General features: G+C 42.9%; 1 protein-coding gene across 2 annotated transcripts in view; it reads left to right on the forward strand.

Annotated features, from left to right (window-relative positions):
• Window positions 1-19,872, forward strand: part of LOC121534966 (TSC22 domain family protein 2-like) — a 54,358-nt gene extending 34,486 nt beyond the window's left edge. Inside the window, exons 2-4 of one of the 2 annotated variants that reach the window (XM_041841610.2) lie at window positions 4,652-4,717; window positions 17,436-17,487; window positions 17,920-19,872. In XM_041841610.2, coding sequence (XP_041697544.1) covers window positions 4,652-4,717; window positions 17,436-17,487; window positions 17,920-18,396 — 595 coding nt within the window. In that variant the 3' untranslated portion in view covers window positions 18,397-19,872. The remainder of the gene's footprint in view (window positions 1-4,651; window positions 4,718-17,435; window positions 17,488-17,919) is intronic. The other variant, XM_041841611.2, reaches the window with a different exon arrangement.
• The last annotated feature ends 4,013 nt before the right edge of the window (window positions 19,873-23,885 follow it).

Below are 23,885 nucleotides of genomic sequence, written 5' to 3' on the forward strand. Positions count from 1 at the left end.
GACATCTGTGGCAGTGTGTTGTGACAATACTGCACATTTTATAGTGGCCTTTTATTGTCCCCAGCACAAGGTGCACCTGTGTAATAATCATGCTGTTTAATCAGCTTCTTGATATGCCACACCTTGCAGGTGGATGAATTATCTCGGCTAAAGATAAATGCTCACTAACAGGGATGTAAACAAATTTGTGAGAAATAAGCTTTTTGTGCATATGAAACATTTCTGGGATCTTTTATTTCAGCTCATGAAACATGGGTCCAACACTTTACATGTTGCGTTTTATATTTTTGTTCAGTATAGCTTGCTTAATTAGAGATTAGGCTTGACATTGGCAAGTCCTTTTCCTGGTAAAGTTGTCCGTTGGACTTCTGTCATCACCACTATAGATTGCAAGCAAATCAAACTAAATGTTCAGAGTTTATCCCCTGAAAGTTAGCTTAACTAGCCATATGTGACTCGTTTCAGGAAACTAGGCGTATGTCGTGCGTCACTCCTTCACAGGAGAGCCATTTGAACGTAAACTTTTTTTTAATTATCAAAATGTGTTTTTTGGCAGAAATGCCTTCTGGAACATGTGAACTTTCATGTGCCTTAATAACAAACTTGTATACAAATAAATACAAATAAAACGGTTAAATTACGAGCCTAGTTGGTTTAGCCACAGAAAAAGACAGCAACCTTCCCGCTAGCCATGATTGACTGAGATAATGAGTTGGCTGAACATGCCGAGAGATGAGTTCGGATTGGTCTGCCATGTAGTACGCTTCTGTGTATTTGAGCTGGTCAGTATGTGTAGGTAATCCTGTCTAACGCTGCTTTAAAAAAAATATATATATATATCGCATAGTAGAACTGCATAAGTGTTGCTCTCCACTTTCTGGAGGACCAAGTTGTGGAATTAGAGTATGATAGCTAAGGAGATGGAGAAAACACCTCTCTCCAGATTACATCTTCAAACTAAGGGCAACCATGGCATCTGTGAGAGGGAGTAGTGTCCATCCATGTGTACGGGTAAGATAGTCTAGCTAGCTACATTTTCTGATATTACACGTTTCTAATTTAGTCAAAGTCGTTTTCATTTCAAGTTAGTGTACTGTTAGCTAGCTAGCTAACGTTAGCTGGCTGGCTCGCTAGCTAGCTAACATTACGTGTATGATTTGTGTAGTAATATTAGTATCTCAGAGCCATTTGCTTTGCTAGTTATAGCCTAATGTTAGCTAGCTAACATTGAACCTGGTTGGTTAGCTACCTGCAGATTCATGCAGGGTAGTAACATCATGAGTTGGGATTATGGTTAATTGTTTAGCTAGCAAGCTACATGTCTTAACAAAAGACTCCACTATGCAAGTAACCATTTCAATAGAATGTTAATGATGTCACTGCGACAACTGTTGATATATACGTAGCTGGTAAATTCGCTCTGGCTATCTACTCCGATTTCAGAGCACTCTCGTCTGTGTGTGCCAGAGCACAGAATAACTGACGAATTTACGAACGCTCAACACCTGTTGAATATGGCCGGTGTCAGTAAACGTTGGCAAAAAAGCTTAAATTGTTGCCAGCAGCACAGTTGCAGTCACCAACGCTCTGGATAACATAAACAGCCTAACCAGCTCTGCTAGGGCGAGTAAAATGGTCAGAGTGAGCTGTTCTCTCATTTGTGTCTGGAAGTAGCTAGCAAGCTAGCCAACATTAGCCAGTTAGCTTGGGTGCTTGACTGCTGTTGTTAGGACAGAACGCTCCGATCAACCCTTAAAGAGATGGGTGGGGCTAAAGCTTAAGAGGGTGTGAACGATGCTGAATGGGTGTAGATAAAGAAGAGCTCTCCAGTAGGTGTACCAAAACATTCAAAGGCCATTTTCTCAAAAGTGAGGTTACAAGTTTATCAACTTTCAAAGCAGAATTACTTTCCCGTTGTTCCTCAACTGTAGTGTGTGATATTCTATTTTCTAGCTCTGAGTCTCTACTTTTGTCCAATGTAAAAAAAACACAGTTTCAAATGTTGCTACATAAGACCGAATCGAGCCGGTCGGTCACACACAGATGTGATTTGTTATTAGCTAGCTAGCCAATTTGACATGGTCCATCAATCAATGTAGCCTATCTTGTCTGTCAGCAGCAATCGTGATTAAACACTTGAAAAAGGGATCATGTTAGCTAACTTCGTTAGGTAGGCCTACGTTGGTTGGAGAAAAAAGTACATTAGGTCTACTTACCACTCTGTTTAGCCAACTGTACAAAGTTTCTACCAATAGCTTGCAAAGTAAACATTATCAGCTAACAGTACATCGGCAAATGCGCCCTTCTGCTGCCAATATTGAGAGATATCGTGAGGCTAACTTCACGTATCTGAAATTACATGATAAATTGATGTTTACTGATCATGAAAAGCATGCAGTTACTTGCTGTATAACTGATGGAGCTAAATATGTGCAATTGTTTTGCATGGAATAATTGGAAATGTATAGTTCTGACTATGCTCTTCAAGAGGTGATGATATTACAACCAAATAGTTAACATTTATTTAACAATCCCTTAAACGGCAGGCAAATTGAACACTGCACCTTGTGACATTTTATTGATAACAACCTGTTGTTACATGTTTCCATTAAGCTCTTATTGAAAAATGTCAGTTCCTTGTATGCGTGAATAGTATTTCCTGTTGGTCATGTGATTTTACTGTTTGGAATTTGTTTCACCGTTTATTGACCGATTTTAATGAGGGTCTGTTAGTCGGCAGCAAAATGTACCTACATTTTCATCCCTAGTACAGAAGGAGGCTAATTCGTTAATTTTCTATCAGAATATTTGTTATTAAGATAAGCACTTTATTGTTAGATTATAGGAGTAACTCTGGTAGGCCTAAAACATTCTTCGTCACCTCAAGTTCAACTGTCTGAGTCAGAGCGCCGGTGTCCACTGCCTTCATATCATATCCCCTACTGCCTTCATATCATAGCCCCTACTGCCTTCATATCATAGCCCCTACTGCCTTCATATCATAGCCCCTACTGCCTTCATATCATATCCCCTACTGCCTTCATATCATAGCCCCTACTGCCTTCATATCATAGCCCCTACTGCCTTCATATCATATCCCCTACTGCCTTCATATCATAGCCCCTACTGCCTTCATATCATAGCCCCTACTGCCTTCATATCATATCCCCTACTGCCTTCATATCATAGCCCCTACTGCCTTCATATCATAGCCCCTACTGCCTTCATATCATAGCCCCTACTGCCTTCATATCATAGCCCCTACTGCCTTCATATCATAGCCCCTACTGCCTTCATATCATAGCCCCTACTGCCTTCAAATCATATCCCCTACTGCCTTCATATCATACCCCCTACTGCCTTCATATCATAGTCCCTACTGCCTTCATATCATAGGCCTGCAGTATAATAGCCACACTACACCAAACCTTCACCAAAGTTTCTAGCCTGTATTAGGGTAATATCTAAAGTAAGTCAAGCGATTTTGTTTATAGGGAAAATATGAGCAGGATTGGATATTGTATTACGGCAAACACAACATTACAGTTGGATCTTAATTTGGCCAAAGAAAACTGCTCAACAGAATGAAACAAAACTCTTGCGAACTGGTTCAACCTTTACAAAAGTTTTGAACAGGCTATATTGCAGAAATTACCAAGAAAGGCTAGTGACTACCATACCCAACAAACGACAGCAATAGGCTATTTATTTTACAACAAGCCTACTTATAACTAATCTTAAACTAAATATGGCGCACACAATTAAAAATACATCTCAAACTTAATTTAGCCAACAAATGTCTCAACATTTTTTGAAACAAAACACGTTTTGAATATTTTAAGAACTGGTTTAGATTAATAAATAGGCCTACAATAATAATTATATATAATAATAATAATAATAATGATTCTAAATATTAAAAAATAAATCAATACAAGTTCAAAAATTGCATCCTACCTGAATAGTGAGTTGCCCATAGCCTGCATTTGGCCGCACCAACGTTCTTATCGTTGTCCACATCAATATTAAAACTTATTGGCATAGTCTCTAACTTTCATTCTACCTCAATGAAAAAGGCACCTCCATTTTTGCAATCAACAGTAGCTTGGGGGCTGGGCCATTTCCCCTCTCATATGTCTCATCATTAAACAGTGTACTTGTGGCCTCAAAGGCCCCATAGTCAGGACATAGGCGGTAATGTTATTCATCTGAGCTCGCCCCCCTATCAACGCAGCGGTTGGCAAAATATCATTTTCTTACTCTGTAGACCTCAACACTTGGGCGATTTAACAGTTTTAGCCTCAGTTACCTGCACTGCTTTCAAAATATTTATGACTCTGGGGGTTAAATAAGTACTGTGTTGTTTCTCTCTACGGGCACTTTGTTCTTTGAAACTCCCCCAAAGCGAGTTTTATTTGAATATTTGTGAATAGCGTATTGTTCTGTTTGTTACCTTGAACTCGTGACAGCCAATTTAGTGAAACGCTTTTAGGCATAGCCTCTATCCTCCTAACTAGTTAGCTATGCACACAGGGTATTCTACCTCTAAGACATTTTACCATACAAGCCTTGCTTTGTCTTGTCTTTCTTCTCTGATTCATCCCCTCACTCTCTTCTTTCTCCCTGTTTTCTCTGACTTTGGTTGGCACAGGAACCCCTCCATTGCGTTCTACCAGGCCTTCCAGTCTGGCAACAGGCTGCGGGCCCACAGTGATAGGTACTGTACTGGACTGGATTGGATGGGACAGGCCTGCCTGTGTGTGTTTTATGGTGCAGTGCAGCTCAGCAGCAGCAGTGAGCTTTCCTTTGTGGATGTGCATGGATGGAAACAGAGCATGGCTGCGGGGATGTGTTGGCCAGCCAAACCTCTCACACTCAGCCAATAGGCCTACATGAATAGCTGCCTCCTCAGTAACACTAAGTCCCACTAAAGCCCATAAACAAACCGTTGTTCCCTGAACCTCCCCTTAACTGACTCACACTGGTCAGTGTATGACACTGAACCGAGTGGTGCTATAAAGGGCAAACCACTTTTAGTCATAATATGAAGTCATCAATAGGAAGAATCGGATGATTAAATAGAACATGCCACATCCAATAACTTTCCCTAACACTCCCACTTACAAAGCAGATGATTTGCCAATATATTATGACCTCTCACCTACCCCTTTCGAAGGGCTAGATGGAGGGTGCATTCAGGAGGCAGGACATTCTTGAGAAGCCTCTATACAAATGAAAAGGGGAACCATATGAAACTGTATGTGAGGGGAGAGCACCAGATGGGAAATGAAAGCGTGCTGTTAAAGCAACGCTCAGCTGACAGACACCACAGAGGAGAACTGTACACATAGGCAGTAATTTCATACACCCAACCTCCTCCAGCCATAACGCTGTGTGCCTGAAACCCACTCACACTAAAGCATCGATTGACTGACTGACTTAGAAAGCACTGACTGAGTGCTTTCTAACTGGGACGCTGCAGTAACATCATGTACTTCTTCCGCCTGGAAGAGTACATGCAGATTTCAGTTGTGCTGTGTTGTTTGGATACTTTACTGTTACTGCAAGCACCTGGAATGTACTGCCTATCTCTAGTTGGCTTCCCTCACCAGCACCACCACGGGATGGCAGGGGCGTTGCGCTTGGTGCCATCGGCCCCACTTCCTGCTTCACTTCCTGTTTTAGAGGTGCTGTATGTAGAGCGTTCCGTGGGTATCCACTTCCACGAGTGCCCGTTTCCATGGCAGAAGCTCAAACAGGCCAGGCTTTGTGCAGAAGTCATCTGTAGATCTCAATGGTGCCCCTGGTGCTCTGAGTCTGTATTTCATGTCAAAGTTATTCAACCTCATTTTGAAACAGATTGGGCTCTCTCAACATGATATCATAGAGATTGTTCAGATGTCTGTCAACATCATGCTACACGGTTTCCTCCTGATGTTTCCTGTAAAAACTGGATGGGATTGCCAAATAGCCAATTCTCTTGCATGAACAAATGCTAGTGTGTTTGTGTATCCTTTCACATTCCGTCAATTTCCTTCTAGTTACGAAAGGAATCTGCTTGTAGTCACGCATGTTTGTGAAATGCCTTTAATGTTAGCAGCAGGTAGGTACACTCAAAGGTGTTAAGGTAGTCAAGCCCACCTGCAGATACTGAACATGTGGACTGGCCTCGTTTTTGAGCTTTGAGCTGGTTTTATCATATGCCAAGCTGAGCCAGATGCCCCAACTGGGCTTCCCTCTGTCACTGAAGCACTGAAGATACTTATCCCAGTGATCGCATGAGGCAACTGTGGCCAGGGGCAAGGTATGAGAACTATCCCAGTTTCTCCCTCCTCAGTCCCCGTCAATGTAGGAGTGCTTCGTGACTGTCCACTCTTCGGTGGCTAATGCATCTTTGATTCACATTCTTCTCTTGAACCCTTGAGGTTCGGAACCGTCTCGGTCATTCTGCTAGGAACAACAAACCCCAAAATCGAGCTCCATTAAGCTCGGTCCAGTGATTGTAGAAAGTAAACTTTACAGAGTTGCGCAAGATGGACGATAGCAGCTTTTTGTTTGATCTCAGCCCAACCCTAAGCCCTGTGGGCTCTGATGAACAGAGGCAGTTTTACACTGTTTACCTTTACCCAGGTAGAGCCGGGATAAGTACCTTTATACTACGTACTGTACATGTTTGAAGTCAGGCTTTAGCAAAGAGGTAGGCCTACGTGGCTTTAACTAGAAACTAGTGGCTAAGAGAAGAGCACATGTTTAAAGGGGCTTGGGAAAACTGGAGCTTGTTACACCACCTGACCACACATTGTTTTGCCTTCAACCAAAGAAATTACAACTTTCAGGGGTAATTTAGCTTGTTGAACAATTTGCGCAGGACTTTTAGACATTCAAGCTGCCATTTTGGCTTTTGTAGCTAGTTCTGTTATTTTTCTTGGTCTGTTGAGGTGTGCAAGGATTATGCAAATAGAGGGATTTTACAGTTTCATTTTTTCCCTTCAGAAGCATATGCTTAAAGTAGCTTAATTTGAGTGGGCAGTGGGCACTGCCCAGACTGATCTATGATCAGCTAGTCTGTGGCAGCTCTGACCTGTGCTGAATACGACCCGTTCTGGTCCAGCACCAGCTATTTTAGCTCCCACCCCCACAAGTCCTTTACACTGAATAGCACAGTCTCTTCTATTTACTGTGCTTATTGGCCAGAACTGACCATGGTGTCAGACTGTCCTCGTGGTCACACGTCTAGTGTAAATTCACCTCTGCCACAGTCGTATAGTTAGACTCTACCATCCTCCCCAAAATGGTGGGGGGTCCACCATAGCCCTGCCAGTGTCTACCAGTGGCTGGCTTTATCCATTTGAATTAAAATGAAGAAACAAACCCCACTTCAGTCTGTCCCAGCATCTGAATCCGGGAACGCTGGTATTAAAGGTTTACGCCCAGTTAGGCAGTTTAGTGTACACCAGCGCGCTAGAGCCTAATGTTTATTACTGGTTGTTTGATATTATTCATGCACTACTAGCCTAGTTGTGTAAGACGTTCTTGTCATTAAAGTGCAATTGGACCAGTGACACCAGGGCGACAAGTGTTTGGTTTAGGAAAATGACTAGGCCTACTTCAAATGATTAGGCTAGGCCATGATTGCATTCATGCAGTTGATTAATAGTTTGAACTGATTTAGTTTTTGGTCTCTTACTGGCACGGGACCAGTCTGGAGGTATTTGAGCTTGGGGCCCACCACAAGGTCTGTGCTTTTACAGACTGAGATTGCCGTTGGGTCAGACCTATTGAAAACTCACAGCAGGCAGGAAACTTATAGGAGGGACTGTGTGCACGCCAGGAACGGACCTAATTAAACACACATTTGGGCAGTGTAGGGTGAAGTTTGTGTTTTGCCTCTTTCTCTAAGGTTTTTCTGGCTTACATAACTCCTTGGCAGTTGGGACCTGGCTTCAAATACAATTTGAAATCTTTCTAATACTTTGAGCGTTTGCTTTAGCCTGCCTGAAGGTCCAGATGGGCGGGGTTTATACTTTGAAGACTTTTCAATTAGTTCCATTGCAACAGGCAAGCTCAATCAAGCACAGATATAGTATTTGAAATGATTTCAAGTAGTATTTGAACCCAGGTCTGGTGTAGTGAGTGTGTGTGAGCGTGCGCTGAGCTTGCCTCTTCCCTGTGTGTTTTTATACGTTTTGGGGGAGTGTGCCTACTGCCTCCTTGCATGTGACATGTTTTGTGTCTTACTCAGCCATCATCCTCTTGTCAGCGAGAACAAGGTGGAGGTTTGTGGTAAGAAATGTCGTCACTGTACTGGCTGAAGAGCTGGGAGAACATTCCTCCCTGGAGGAGCCTGTTGATGGTAATCTGCTTGTGCTTCCGCTCCTCTTGGACAACTAAATTGGATGGTGAAAGAACATAATGTCTTGTGCTGCTCCATGTTCATCAACACTTATTTTGAGGGAACGTGTGTGTGTGTGTGTGTGTGTGCTGATTATAATGACCATTCGAATGGCACCAAATGTCAACCCATGCAATCAGTCTTTGCTGATTTAAGGTAAACACATCCATATCTGGTGGTGATTACACATATGCATGTCATCTATAAAATGTCTTTCAGATTATTTAATAGGCTAAGAAGGGAAGTTTGATAGTAGAAAGTTCTAGACATTATATATAGGTTGTGAGCCTGGTGCATCAAGTGAACAGCTTGAAAGGTAATGGTTATGTAAAATGTTGGCTGTATGGTTCATACATATGATATACACTGAGTGTACAAAACATTAGGATCACCTGCTCTTTCCATGATTTAGACTGAATCCAGGTGAAAGCTATGATACCTTATTGATGTCACTTGTTAAATCCACTTACATCGGTGTAGATGAAGGGGGGAGACCGGTTTAAAGGTATGGATTGTGTATGTGTGCCATTCAGAGGGTGAATGGGAAAGACAAAAAATGTGGCTTTGAACGGGGTATTGTAGTAGGTGCCAGGCACACTGGTTTGAGTGTGTCAAGAACTGCAACGCTGCTGGGTTTTTCACACTCAACAGTTTCCAGTGTGTATCAAGAATGGTCCACCACCCAAAGGACATCCAGCCAACTTGACACAACTGTGGGAAGCATTGGCATCAACGTGGGCCCCCTGTGGAGTCCATGCTACGATGAATTGAGGCTGTTCTGAGGGCAAAAGGGGTTGCAACTTAACATTAGGAAGGTGTTCCTAATATTTTGTACACAGTGTAGTATCACAATGTCATGAGACCACACAAATCCTTTGTTGGGTGTGGGGAGGGGTGCCCTTTCCCTAACCTTTTATTTGAACCAGCATTTTAGTGCATAGTCAGCCTAACCTGCTCCAAAATGCACACACGCAATACATGTTACCGGTACTAAAAAGCAAGGTGATTGCGGATCCATTCCATTTTACTACTTCCCCTGCTTTGTTGAGTCATTCACACTTGGATAAATGCTGTTTACCCCAGTCATAAACCGCCATTTCATCTATGATGTAGTGTGATAACTGTTGCGCATCTAGGTGGATTTTGTGACTTTGTTTCTATTTGATTGACATGATTATGAATATCTGAATACATTTGCCATCATCTCCCTGCATGTGCATCAAAGCGACCGCAGGAGGTATGAAATGTGTCCCTGCGTACTTGTCAACCCATGTCTTCCTGACGTGCAGTTTGCAATGCATGTCTTCTTCTTGACGTGTGCGGTTTCATGTTTTATTTTTCTCTATGTAGCCTAGTGATACCTAAGCCCTTCAGTGCTCTCGTGGAGTACTCTCTCAACCATACACTACACACTATCCTACAAGCTACTGTGCTGTCCTGGTTCTCCTCTTAGTTATTCAGTATCATTGGTCCATTACAGGGAACAACACAGGTAACTCTTTACTTTTAGTGTTGCTCGTTTCAATAGTGGAGTGTTGGTTTTGATGATGATGGTGTCTAGTTGTCGTTGGATTTATGTTCCTAAATTAGGTGAAATGTGGTCTCAGTAGAATGTTTTGTAATACATTTTGTGCACACGTTCGATAAATGTAGACTACATTTCCTGAATCAAATCATATCAAAGTTTATTTGTCACACTCGCCGAATACAACTGGTGTAGATTTTTACAGTGAAATGCTTACTTACAAGCTCTTTCTCAACGATGCAGAGTTAAAAATAAGAAAATAAAAACACGAGGAATAAAATACACCAGTACCATATCAATGTGCAGGGGTATGAGGTAGTTGAGGTAGATACAGCGCATTCTGAAAGTATTCAGACCTCTAGACTTTTTCCACATTTTGTTACGTTACAGCCTTATTCTAAAATTGATTAAATTGTATTTTTTCCCTCATCAATCTACACACAATACCCCATAATGACAAAGCAAAAACAGGTTTTTAGAAGTGTTTGCAAATGTATTACAAATAAATTGAAATATCACATTTACATAAGTATTCAGACCCTTTACTCAGTACTTTGTTGAAGCACCTTTGGCAGCGATTACAGTCTCGAGGCTTCTTGGGTATGACGCTACAAGCTTGGCACACCTGTATTTGGAGGGTTTCACCCATTCTTCTCTGCAGATCCTCTCAAGCTCTGTCAGGTTGGATGGGGAGCGTTGCTGCACAGCTATTTACAGGTCTCTCCAGAGATGTTAGATCGGGTTTAAGTCTGGGCTCTGGCTGGGCCCCTGAAGGACATTCAGAGACGTATTATTATTATTATTATTATTATTTATTTTTTTTTTTTTTTCTGGGGGGATGGATCAGCTTAATATTGCAGATAGATTGACATTCAGAGACTTGTCCCGATACCACTCCTGCGTTGTCTTGGCTGTGTGCTTAGGGTCGTTGTCCTGTTGGAAGGTGAACCTTTGCCCCAGTCTGAGGTCCTGAGCGCTCTGGAGCAGGTTTTCATCAAGGATCTCTCTCTGTACTTTGCTTCGTTCATCTTTCTCTCGATCCTGACCAGTCTCCCAGTCCCTGCCGCTGAAAAACCTCCCCACAGCATGATGCTGCCACCACCATGCTTCACTGTAGGGATAGTGCCAGGTTTCCTCCAGACGTGATGCTTGGCATTCAGGCCAAAGAGTTAAATCTCATGGTCTGAGAGTCTTTAGGTGCTTTTGGCAAACTCCAAGCGGGCTGTCATGTGCGTTTTACTGAGGAGTGGCTTCCATCTGGCCACTCTACCATAAAGGCCTGATTGGTGGAGTGCTGCAGAGATGGTTGTCCTTCTGGAAGTTTCTCCCGTCTCCACAGAGGAACAGTGTGGTCCTCTGTAGCTCAACTGGTAGAGCACGGCGCTTGTAACGCCAAGGTAGTGGGTTCGATCCCCGGGACCACCCATACACAAAAATGTATGCACGCATGACTGTAAGTCGCTTTGGATAAAAGCGTCTGCTAAATGGCATATTATTATTTTTTATTATAGGAACTCTAGAGCTCTGTCAGAGTGATTCTCCCCCGATTGCTCAGTTTTGCCGGGCGGCCAGGTCTAGGAAGAGTCTTGGTGGTTCCAAACTTCTTCCATTGAAGAATGATGGAGGCCACTGTGTTCTTGGGGACCCTTCCCCAGATCTGTGCCTCGACACAATCCTGTCTCGGAGCTCTACGGACAATTCCTTCAACCTCATGGCTTGGTTTTTGCTCTGACATGCACTGTCAACTGTGGGACCTTATCAAATCAAATCAAATCACATGTTATTGGTCACATACACGTGTTTAGCAGATGTTATTGTGGGTGTAGCGAAATGCTTGTGCTTCTAGCTCCGAAACTGCAGTAATATCTAACAAGTAATATCTAACAATTTCACAACATATACCCAATACACACAAATCTAAGTAAGGAATAAATGAAGAATATATACATATATGGACAAGCGATGTTAGAGCAGCATGGACTAGGATACAGTAGAGTAGTATAGAATACAGTATAAACATATGAGATGAGTAATGCAGATATGTAAACATTATTAAAGTGGCCAGTGATTTCTAGTCTATGTCTATAGGCAGCAGCCTCTAATGTGCTAGTGATGGCCTTGAGATAGAAGCTGTTTTTCAGTCTCTCGGTCCCAGCTTTGATGCACCTGTACTGACCTCACCTTCTGGATGATAGCGGGGTGAACAGGCAGTGGCTCAGGTGGTTGATGTCCTTGATGATCTTTTTGGCCTTCTTGTGACATCGGGTGCTTTAGGTGTCCTGGAGGGTTGGTAGTTTGCCCCCGGTGATGCGTTGTGCAGACCGCACCACCCTCTGGAGAGCCTTGCGGTTGCGGGCGGTGCAGTTGCCGTACCAGGCGGTGATACAGCCCGACAGGATGCTCTCAATTGTGCATCTGTAAAAGTTTGTGAGGGTTTTAGGTGCCAAGCCAAATTTCTTTAGCCTCCTGAGATTGAAGAGGATCTGTTGTGCCTTCACCACACTGTCTGTGTGGGTGGTCCATTTCAGTTTGTCAGTGATGTGTACGCCAAGGAACTTGAAGCTTTCCACCTTCTCCACTGCGGTCCCGTCGATGTGGATGGGGGGTGCATCCTCTGCTGTTTCCTGAAGTCCACGATCATCTCCTTTGTTTTGATGACGTTGAGGGAGAGGTTATTTTCCTGGCACCACACTCCCAGAGCCCTCACTTCCTCCCTGTAGGCTGTCTCGTCATTGTTGGTAATGAAGCCTACTACTGTTGTGTCGTCTGCAAACTTGATGATTGAGTTGGAGGCATGCTTGGTACAGGAGTGGGCTGAGCACGCACCCTTGTGGGGCCCCAGTGTTGAGGATCAGCGAAGTGGAGGTGTTGTTTCCTACCTTCACCACCTGGGGGCGGCCCGTCAATGTCCAGGACCCAGTTGCACAGGGCGGGGTTCAGACCCAGGGCCTCAAGCTTAATGATGAGCTTGGAGGGTACTATGGTGTTGAAGGCTGAGCTATAGTCAATGAACAGCATTCTTACATAGGTATTCCTCTTGTCCAGATGGGATAGGGCAGTGTGCAGAGTGATGGCGATTGCATCGTCTGTGGATCTATTGGGGTGGTATGCAAATTGAAGTGGGTCTAGGGTGGCATGTAAGGTAGAGGTGATATGATCCTTGACTAGTCTTTCAAAGCACTTCATGATGACAGAGGTGAGCGCTACGGGGCGTTAGTCGTTTAGTTCAGTTACGTTTGCTTTCTTGGGTACAGGAACAATGGTGGCCATCTTGAAGCATGTGGAGACAGCAGACTGGGATAGGGAGAGATTGAATATGTCCGTAAACACACCAGCCAGCTGGTCTGCGCATGCTCAGAGGATGCGACTAGGGATGCCGTCTGGGCCGGCAGCCTTGCGAGGGTTAACACGTTTAAATGTTTTACTCATGTCGGCCACAGAGAAGGAGAGCCCCACAGTCCTTGGTAGCAGGCCGCGTCGGTGGCACTGTGTTATCCTCAAAGCGGCGAAGAAGGTGTTTAGCTTGTCCGGAAGCAAGATGTCGGTCTCGGCGACGTGGCTGGTTTTCCTTTTATAGTCCGTGGTTGTCTGTAGACCCTGCCACATACGTCTCGTGTCTGAGCCATTGAATTGCGACTCCACTTTGTCTCTATACTGGCGTTTTGCTTGTTTGATTGCCTTGCGGAGATAATAACTACACAGTTTGTATTCTGCCATATTCCTAGTCACCTTGCCATGGTTAAATGCGGTGGTGCACGCTTTCAGTTTCACGCGAATGCTGCCATCTATCCACGGTTTCTGGTTAGGGTAGGTTTGAATAGTCAAAGTGGGTACGACATCTCCTATATACTCAGTTACGGTATCGGTGTATTCGTCAATTATTTTTGCAAGCTACCCGGAACATATCCCAGTCCGTGTGATCAAAACAATCCTGAAGCGTGGATTCCGATTGGTCAGACCAGCGTTGAATAGTCCTTAGCACGGGTACTTCCTGTTTGAGCTTCTGCCTATAGGAAGGGAGAAGCAAAATGGAGTCGTGGTCAGATTTGCCGAAAGGAGGGCGGGGGAGGGCCTTGTAAGCTTTGCGGAAGTTTGAATAACTGTGATATAGAGTTTTAGCAGCGCGAGTACTACAGTCGATATGTTGATAGAACTTCGGCAGCCTAGTCCTCAAATTTGCTTTGTTAAAATCCCCAGCTACAATAAATGCGGCCTCAGGATATATGGCTTCCAGTTTGCATAAAGTCCAGTGTAGTTCCTCGAGGGCCGTCGTGGTATCGGCTTTAGGGGGGATATAAACGGCCGTGGCTATAACGGAGGAAAATTATCTTGGGAGATCATATGGTCTGCATTTTATTGAGGTATTCTAGGTCGGGTGAACAAAAGGACTTGAGTTCCTGTATGTTACTACAATTACACCATAAGTCGTTAATCATGAAACACACACCTCCGCCCTTCTGCTTCCCGGAGAGATATTTATTCCTATCTGTGCGATGAACTGAGAATCCCCCTGGCTGGACCGATTCCGACAGAGTATCCCGAGAGAGCCATGTTTCCGTGAAACAAAGTATGTTACAGGCCCTGATGTCTCTCTGGAAAGAAATCCTTGCCCTGAGCTCATCAACTTTGTTATCCAAAGACTGAACATTAGCAAGTAATATATTCGGAAGCGGTGGGTGGTGCACACGCCTCCTAAGTCGAACCAGCAGGCCGCCTCGAGTGCCTCTCCTCTGCTGGCGATGTTTTGGGTCGGCCTCTGGAATCAGTTCAATTGCTCTGGGGAGAGCGAACAAAGGAACTGCTTAGGGGAAGTCGTATTCCTGGTCGTAATGCTGGTAGTTCTGGTGAGTTACCGCTGCTCTGATATCCAATAGTTCTTCCCAAACATTTCCTGAGCTAATAAAGTACAAAATTATAAATTAAAAAACAAAATACCGCAAAGTTTCCTAAGAGCTAGTCGCGAGGCCGCGATCTCCGTCTGCGCCATATTCCAGGTTTGTGTTTTTCCAAATCATGTCCAATCAATTGAATTTACCACAGGTGGACTCCAATCAAGTTGTAGAAACATCTCAAGGATGATCAATGGAAACAGGATGCACCTGAGCTAAATTTTGAGTCTCATAGCAAAGGTTCTGAATACTTATGTAAATAAGGTTTCTTTTTTTTATACATTTTCAAAAATTTCAAAAAACCTGTTTTCGCTTTCATTATTGGGTATTGTGTGTAGATTGCTGAGGAAAAACGTTTATTTAATCCATTTTAGAATAAGGCTGTAATGTAACAAAATGTGAAAAAGGTCAAGGGGTCTGAATACTTTTCGAAGGCATTGTATGTACATGTAGGCAGGGATAAAGGGAATATTAGAATAGATAATAATAAAAGTACAAAATAAAGTAACAGCAAGAATATTTGTGTGTATAGAGTCCTGTGAGTGTGCGTAGAGTTAGTGCAAAATAAAGTCAATGCAGATAGTCCGGGTAACCATTCAATGAACTATTCAGCAGTCTCATGGCTTGAGAATTGAAGCTGTCTCGGAGCCTGTTCGTCCACTTGCCGGAATGTAGCGGAGAGAACATTCCATAGCTTAGGTGGCTGAAGTCTTAAGCAATTTTTCGGGCCTTCCTCTGCAGAGCCTAAAATATTTAAAATCTACCAGCCACTCAGATTTTTTTTACCAGCCAAAACAGTTTTGGTTGCTAAAATTATACCAACAAAAAAACACAAAACTGATGTGCATGCTTTGTAATGATGCGCATGCTTTGTAATAACCTGGGGGCGGCCCTTCAGGAAGTCCAGGATCCAGTTGCAGAGGGATGTGTTCAGTCCCAGGGTCCTGAGCTTGGTGATGAGCTTGGAGAGGACTATGGCATTGAACACTGAGCTGTGGTCAATTAACAGAATTCTCACAGGTATTCCTCTTGTCCAGGTGGGAGAGAGCAGTGTGAAATAGGGCTGGACGGTATACCGTATTTTACTATATACCGGTATTTATATATGGACCGGTTTGGGTTTTTATTTTACCGTCTATAACTGTACTTCAATGTTTGGTTTGTTAAATGTGATACGCAACTCCGGCGCGTGTAATGTCCGTTTTTATAGTTTACTCCATTTGCTACTTGCAAGTCAGCTCCCTCCCTCTCCTGCATGCAATGATTAAGGTCAGGGCTGGCAACTGGCGGCCCTTTTGTATGCCCGCGGACCTATAACATCAAATTGATCAGAAATACAGTGTAGACATTGTTAATGTTGTAAATGGCTATGGTAGCTGGAAACGGCTGATATGTAATGGAATAGCTACATAGGCGGACAGAGGCCCATTATCAGCAACCATCAGTCCTGTGTTCCAATGGCACGTTGTGTTTGCTAATCCAAGTTTATCATTTTAAAAAGCTAATTGATCATTAGAAAACCCTTTTGCAATTATGTTAGCACAGCTGAAAACTGTTGTGCTGATTTAAAGAAGCAATAAAACTGGCCATCTTGAGACTAGTTGAGTATCTGGATCATCAGCAATTGTGGGTTCGATTACAGGCTCAAAATGGCCAGAAACAAATAACTTTCTTCTGAAACTCGTCAGTCTATTCTTGTTCTGAGAAATGAAGGCGCTTCCATTCGAGAAATTGCCAAGAAACTGAAGATCTCGTACAACGCTGTGTACTACTCCCTTCATAGAACAGCGCAAACTGGCTCTAACCAGAATAGAAAGAGGAGTGGGAGGCCCCGGTGCACAACTGAGCAAGAGGACAAATACATGAGTGTCTAGTTTGAGAAACAGATGCTTCACAGGTCCTCAACTGGCAGCTTCATTAAATAGTACCCGCAAAACACCAGTCTCAACATCAACAGTGAAGAGGCGACTCCGGGATGCTGACCTTCTAGGCAGAGTTGCAAAGAAAAAGCCATATATCAGACTGGCCAATAAAAATTAAATATGAAGTGAGTTACGGGACAATAGACGATAAAAGGTCACCTGACGTTGAATGAATGCATTTTATTTGATAGATTTAAAATACATGGTTGCGTCAGCAATGAGAGTACAACAATGCAATTGTTGAGGATACAAAAATAAGTTGAGACTTATTTCCATTCTGGTCCTCATAACTTTCATGGACAGGGGTCACACGATGTGTTAGCTGTAGTTTTGTCAGTTTCCGTTGCACATTCAACTCGTGATTGTGAAAGCACAGTATATACAGTGGGGTCCGGAATTATTGGATCCCTTTATAAAGATAAGCAAAAAATACAAATACTGTAAAAAATATATATGTATTACAAATAATATGATTTTTTACTAATACAATTGCTCAGAGAAAAATGTGGTTTAATTATTGGATCCCCGGTTTTCAATAGGCTACTACAGCACCCTCCCCTTGCGAGGCTAACGAGAATATTTGGAGAACACATTGCTGTGCGTGGTCAAAGACCTCTATTTTCATCATATGACCATAATAATGATTGGTTGAATAATTCACCTGTGATTGTCTTCATTCTAATATTCTCCTCTCTTCCTTTTTACAGTGCCTCTGGAGCCAGTGTTGTTGCCATTGATAATAAAATAGAACAGGCCATGGTAAGGGTTTTTATTGAATCATATTCATTTTATAGGATCATATTTTGCTGTCATTTTCATTTTAAACAGTCGTGTTGAAATGGAACCACTGTATTGGTAAGGAATGAATATCAACTCATTTCCTCAAGTGCCACTGGTTTAGGTCTCTCCTTGGTACTTAACTAAAAAACTAAACTAATTAAAATAGGTTGCCATCTAGAGTTTCCCTGCTCTGAGCTGGTCGCTGTGTAGATGACGAGGACGTAAACGAACATAAACTGTGGTCTGTCTTATGGCTGAATTTTGTGCATGTTAGAGCCATTATTTAGCCTACAGGGTTTGCTTTGTTCACAGTTACTGTGCATAGGCTAGTTGTTTTCTGTTCTGTCCTCTCGTAATGGCTGTTAGCGAGCTAAATGCTAATAGTGTGTCCCCTGTTTTCTCTCTCTTCAGGACCTGGTGAAAAGCCATCTGATGTATGCGGTGCGTGAGGAGGTGGAGGTGCTGAAGGAGCAGATCAAGGAGCTGTTTGAGAGGAACTCTATGCTGGAGCAGGAGAACGCTGTGCTGAAATCCCTGGCCAACAGCGACCAGCTGTCTCAGCTCTCTGTCCGGCCGGCCGACACAATCTCCTCCTGCAGCACACCTCCCCAGCAAGGGGTGAGCCAAGGCCAGCCGCAACTACAACTACAGGCTCCACCACAGGTCCAGCTTCAAACACAGCCTCCGCTCCAGGCCCAGCCTCAAATCCAGCATCTCCAACCCCAGTCCCAGCAACTTCAACCCCAGCCTCAAGTGCTGCTTCAGGTCCCTTCCCAGCAACTGCAGCCTCGGCCTCAACAGCCCCAGCTCCACCAACCCCAGCTCCAGCTCGACGCCAGCCAGCCCCCACCTTCGCAGCAACCGCAGCCCAACGTCAACTCCGTTTGAAGTGCATCCTCCCTCCCTCTCTCTCTCCGCGACAGGAGAGGGGCGAGAAAAAAATGAGAAAACATCCTCCAATTCTAAATTAGCATATGAAGCAAAAAACTATATTGTCTTGTTCACCACCAGCTTGACCACCACAACCAAGAGCAGTGCTTCAGTGTGTCTGTGTGCGTGTGTGTACTGTATGCCGGCTGTTCGGCCTTCCCAGTGTTAATACAATCATCGAGCAAGAGAGAGTATGAGAGAGAGAGAAAGGGGGGCTTTTCTTGTGGGGCGCCATGCTGGAGCTTGGACAGATTGAGTGCTGGGTCAGAGCCTGTGGACCAGAGGCTTTGCCCGATCCCCAGGCAGGGGCAACTCACAGAGGAGTGATGCAGCTCACGAGGACGAATCAGAGCGTCCCAGAGATTATTTTTTTTAAAGAGAATCAAGTCGGGAAGGGGTTTATTTTTAGCCTTGCAGTTTCATGTTGTAAGTAAGAAGTGGGAGAGATCTATTTTCGGAGCCGCGCCGCCATTTCTTCTTCGACATAAGTCCAATCCATGCATCAGTCTAAAGTTCTACTGTTAATGTTTATTTATTACTGGGCTGCTATTTTCATAAAGGAACAATGTCACACACAAAAAAAAAAAAAAAAAAAACATTGAGCCTTTTTTTCTGCTTTATTACTTTTTGGGGTCATTAGTGTTTAAAAAAATTGGCCGTACATCCAATGGGCAGTTTATTACATTAACCAGTTGAATATGTAGGCAACAATAAAGAAACTCTGACATACATGTCTAACACTAAATGGGCTGTTTTACAATGGAATTGTTAATCCGCATCAGTCAAGATCTAGTTTGAATGTACATTTTGTATAGAGTGTAAAGTATTATGCGCATAGAAAAGTTTGTACAGGTGAACACCAACTCATGTGACAGGAAATCTGAACATGAGTCTGCGGTAGGCTATTTTGACGAAGATAACTTCCAATCCAATTGCTAGTTTCTTTGTCTCAAAAATTGAAAGTTTATTGCCATACTTCCCCGCCCCTACCCTGTCTTCTTGTGCATTTGTTTCCGGGATGGGGGCAAAAAATGCTGTGAAATCGTTCAAAACCTACTTTGTAACCAAAGATGCAAAGCTGTGTAATTCGATTATTATTTTGCACACTTCTATGTATTTTTTGTTACTTTTTGTCCTTCACAACAAAATATTTTTGTTGCTGTTTAGCATGTTCTGCATGATCTGTAATCTTCAAACCACTTTCTTACCTCATTTTTATTCAGCACTCTTATTGTAAGATCTGTGAACAGTGTAAATGGGAAAAAGACATCGAGACTAGGGTTTTGGTTGAGTGACACAAACTAGTGTTAGACACTAGCTGCAAAAAATGAAGTGAGCCATGTTTTGTTCATTTAAATGGTGTTTGAATTTCATATGCCAATAGTTTTGTTACATTGCAAATTTGTATCTATTTAAATAAATGCAATATTCAGATTCAAATTGTGTGAAAACCGGAGTATTTTTTGTGAAATGACTACCCATTAGGAAACTACAGAACTGTGTGTAATTAGTCTCTCTCCATAAATGCCTAAAGAATGTACCATTTCTAATTTGTTTGCTTCTAGCAAACGTCACACACTTATTAACCAGAGAGGAGTAATGGGCCCAATCATTCCCTAAACCCAGCACCTAGGAGCTAAGAGGAATTGACAGGTGTAATCTAACTGGTAATAGCTCCACCTTGCCCTCTGATAGGCTAGGTGAGAGTTTCACTATATTGCTTATACCAATCAAATCCTCTCAGATCTCCACAAGTGCATAGACTGGTTGGCTGACAACGGCACAAATGATGTGCGTGCATCCATGTGGCTGTAAGGCGTGTTATGATTCTGAACGGTCGGATGGCTAGCCACGATGACAAGAAGCTGCCATGCTGGGAGTCGTAGGTGGCTCGTATCTTGTTCTTGATACCATGTTTTGAGGTGTTCCGACTGATTTCATGTCTATGCTAATATTCGCTAACTAACAAACGACTGTAATTATGTATTTAAAGGAGACAAGTGCTCATTGTGCAAATGTATTTATGTTTTAAATAAACATTTGGTAACATAATATAGTTTACATGTTAATAGTCTAAGCCAATCCCGTCTGTTTTGCCCCATAGTTGTGCACGCATCGGTTTTGTTGCTAAACAACCGACCCGTTTATAGGGCGCAGAGTTTAGGGGAGGATTTGGGATTGGCCTACACTTTCCTTCCTACAAGACTGGTTTGCCAGCTTGTCGAGAGTGACTCATTCCTTACTGAATGATTCGGTCTGAAAAGATGCCCAATCCCAAATCAGCCCCTGGCTCCTCTGAAATTACCTGTGACCTGTACAGAACAAACCCTCAGTCAGATTCTTTTATAAGTGTTCTCAAATGTGTTTATTTTGCTGAAAATGTTTGTCCTGAGTGTCCCTTCATGACTTGACTATTAACGATGTCATAGCAGTTGGACACTCCACATGGCTGATATTGTAGCCTATTTCTGAACATTTTATGAAGAGCTTGAATACCTATAATAACCCAACCTGAATTTTCAATTAATTTGTGTCATAAAAAACACGAGTATACGTTTTATAATTAGTATTTATTTATTAATGAAACATTGAAAACATTATTTTCTGAGAAATTTCAGGAAATCCAGGTAGTGGAAGCAGCATACCCTGGTCATATCTTCATCTGCGTCCTCCTCCTCTTGCTGCACCTCAGTTTTCTTGGCACGGGTCTTCTTCCTCTTGAAGTAACCTCGCAGCCTCTTCCAGAAGGACTTCTTGGCGGGGTTAGGTGCGTCATCCTCGACCAGCTCAGCTCTCACCTCCTGGAGTCTCCTCGGGCACGGCCTGGGTGATATGGTGGACCAGGATGGGCGCAACCTCCTCTGGGTGCTGGCGAGGTTCTGCTCCGAGGCACCGGAGCCCAGTGATTGGGCCGACCTGGCCCGGCGCTTACCGGACTCCTTTCTCACCATCTCCAGCGATGGTACCGCTCCTCGGGTAGACCGAGAAGGGCCAGGACTCATTGGTGCTGGTACTGGAGCATATGCTGGTGAGGCTGCATTCTGATCCGTCCCTGCTGGTCACCCAAGCGGCTTTGGGAGTGTGTGGGATGTCCATGGCTTGGCTCTCCGCAGATGAGATCCGAAGTAATGGGCTATGACGATACATGATCACAAGCAAGTGGCAAGCTGTAGTAGTAGGCTAACAGCAGGTTGTCCAGAAAATCATAAAACCGGTGTTTGAGTTATAAACAGCTATTCTGACCTTTAATAGCCTACCCCATTATGATGCAAGAATCCATGTTGAGCCAAAGTAACAACAGGGCTATGGTCAAAAGTAGTGCACTATACAGGGAATAGGGTGCCATTTGGGACACACTCTGTCTTGTGTTTTTGCCATTTCTGTTGCATTCAAGGCCAAAGAGACAACTGCTACAGAATAAAAACAATATGAATGGGAGCCTACCAACCAATTCCCCCTCTTTCTCTTTGATCCCTACCAAACTTTTGGAGGCATACTGCTCTCCTAAAATAAAATGGGTAGCAAATGTTTGGTGGCTAGCCTAGCGCAACAGCATCTGTTCAGGTACTGACAGGATAGTGTTTTCCTAAGGAATATATTTTCTATATTAAACACTGTGTATGCTCTGTAGCAGTGGTGTAGTGGAGGGTAAACACAGTTTACCCACCTTTTTATTTTCTACCAACTTGCCAGCAGGCATAGTTAGACAAGCTAGCTACTCTAACTTGATTGATAGCCTGAAATGGCTTCTTGGTAGCTAGTTATGAGTTTGGGAGATTGGGAATCTATCTGTGCAAGATAAAGCCAACTTCATACAATTGCTAGGTGGCTAGTAGTATTACAGAGAAACAAAATGTTTTGTTTTACAAAAAAATAAACTAAGGACAAATCTTAGGGGGCACATGCCCCCTATGGACATGACGCCTCTGGCTTCCTACATTATATTATTATGGACAAAAGAGCAAGATTGTTTTTATTTGTCAAATGACAGCCAAGCATTGATCATCATGTCACCAGAATAAGACCCTCTAGGCTATTTATTGGAAAGAGCATCAAGCTCATCACTGTGCACTTTCACCACCCTGTGAAGTTCATCAGAACTTATTTCATCTGTAGCCTAATAAACTGCATGCTTTCCCGAGTTGTAGTGGGAGCAGGGCCGGACTACCACTTTTAACAGCTAACTTCCTACATTTCAACACATTTTGCCATGGGGCAGAGAAAAATGTGCAGTTTATAATACTATTCTACATATTTTTCCATGAAGCTGAGAGACAATTTTGCAGTTTTAAAGCTAATTTCCTGCAATTCTACACATTTTGCTATGGGGCGGAGAGAAAATGTGCTGTTTTATAAATCATCTCATGCTATTCTTCACATTTTGCCATGAGGATGAGAGAACATTTTGCAGTTTTAAAGCTTATTTCCTGCTATTCTACACATTTTGCCATTAGGCTGAGAAACATTTTCAGTTTTAAAGCTACTTTTTTGCAATTCTACACATTTTAACATAGCATATGAAGACGTCATAATCAATCTGGGCCCCAAATAATCCGTCCCTGAGTGGGAGGACAATACATCATATCATCACATGACTCTTTACTTCGATATGATGGTTATTTCAATATTTGCGCATAGTCGTTTCCACTGATATTTCTCGCATAATTCATTTAACCGACACAAAAAAATCCCACCTTCTCTAGCGTGCTTTGTTTTGTCGACATCTGGAAAGTTTCCGACAAATTAGCTGTTTCCATCAGGCCTGTCGTGACATTTTCTATGCGACGTGTACTTCACTCACATATAAAGGTTGGATGGAAACCTGCTTACAGTTTTCTACTTGGGTATGAAAAGGTAGCAAAAAAATGCCACAGGTACAGCGACAAACATTTCATATAGGACAGCAGCCCACATTTATCAGAACCAAAAAATACACGTTTTTACCACGTTTGTGTTACATAAATTCCGTTATTTTACACCTATGAGGGGAATCAAAGGTGACGTGAACTGTGGTTAAGGATTGTATTGGACAAAAATACTTGAGCACTTAATTTTTCTACATAAACCACGTTTCCATCAACAGTTTTTATGCGAGTAAAGTCATACCGTATAATAAAAAAATCACAACAGCTGTGATGGAAACAGGTAGTTTCAGTGCAATTTTATTAACGCAGACAGATAATTTTTTTGTTCGACATGGTGGGTTATTTTTGTCTCTACAATTAATTATGCGAGAAATGGCAGTGGAAACACCTTTCTGCACAAATATTGATATAATAACCATCATATATCTACGTCAACTTGGGAGTCATGCGATGACATGATGTGGTCCTCCAACTACGACTCGGGAAACCATGCAGTTTATTAGGCTAAAATAAGATAAAATAAGTTATGAACTTCACAGGGTGGTGAAAGTGCACGGTGATCTGAATGCTCCTTTCCAATAA

This window comes from Coregonus clupeaformis, chromosome 21 (genome assembly GCF_020615455.1).
Source record: "Coregonus clupeaformis isolate EN_2021a chromosome 21, ASM2061545v1, whole genome shotgun sequence".
Classification (NCBI taxonomy): Eukaryota; Metazoa; Chordata; class Actinopteri; order Salmoniformes; family Salmonidae; genus Coregonus; species Coregonus clupeaformis.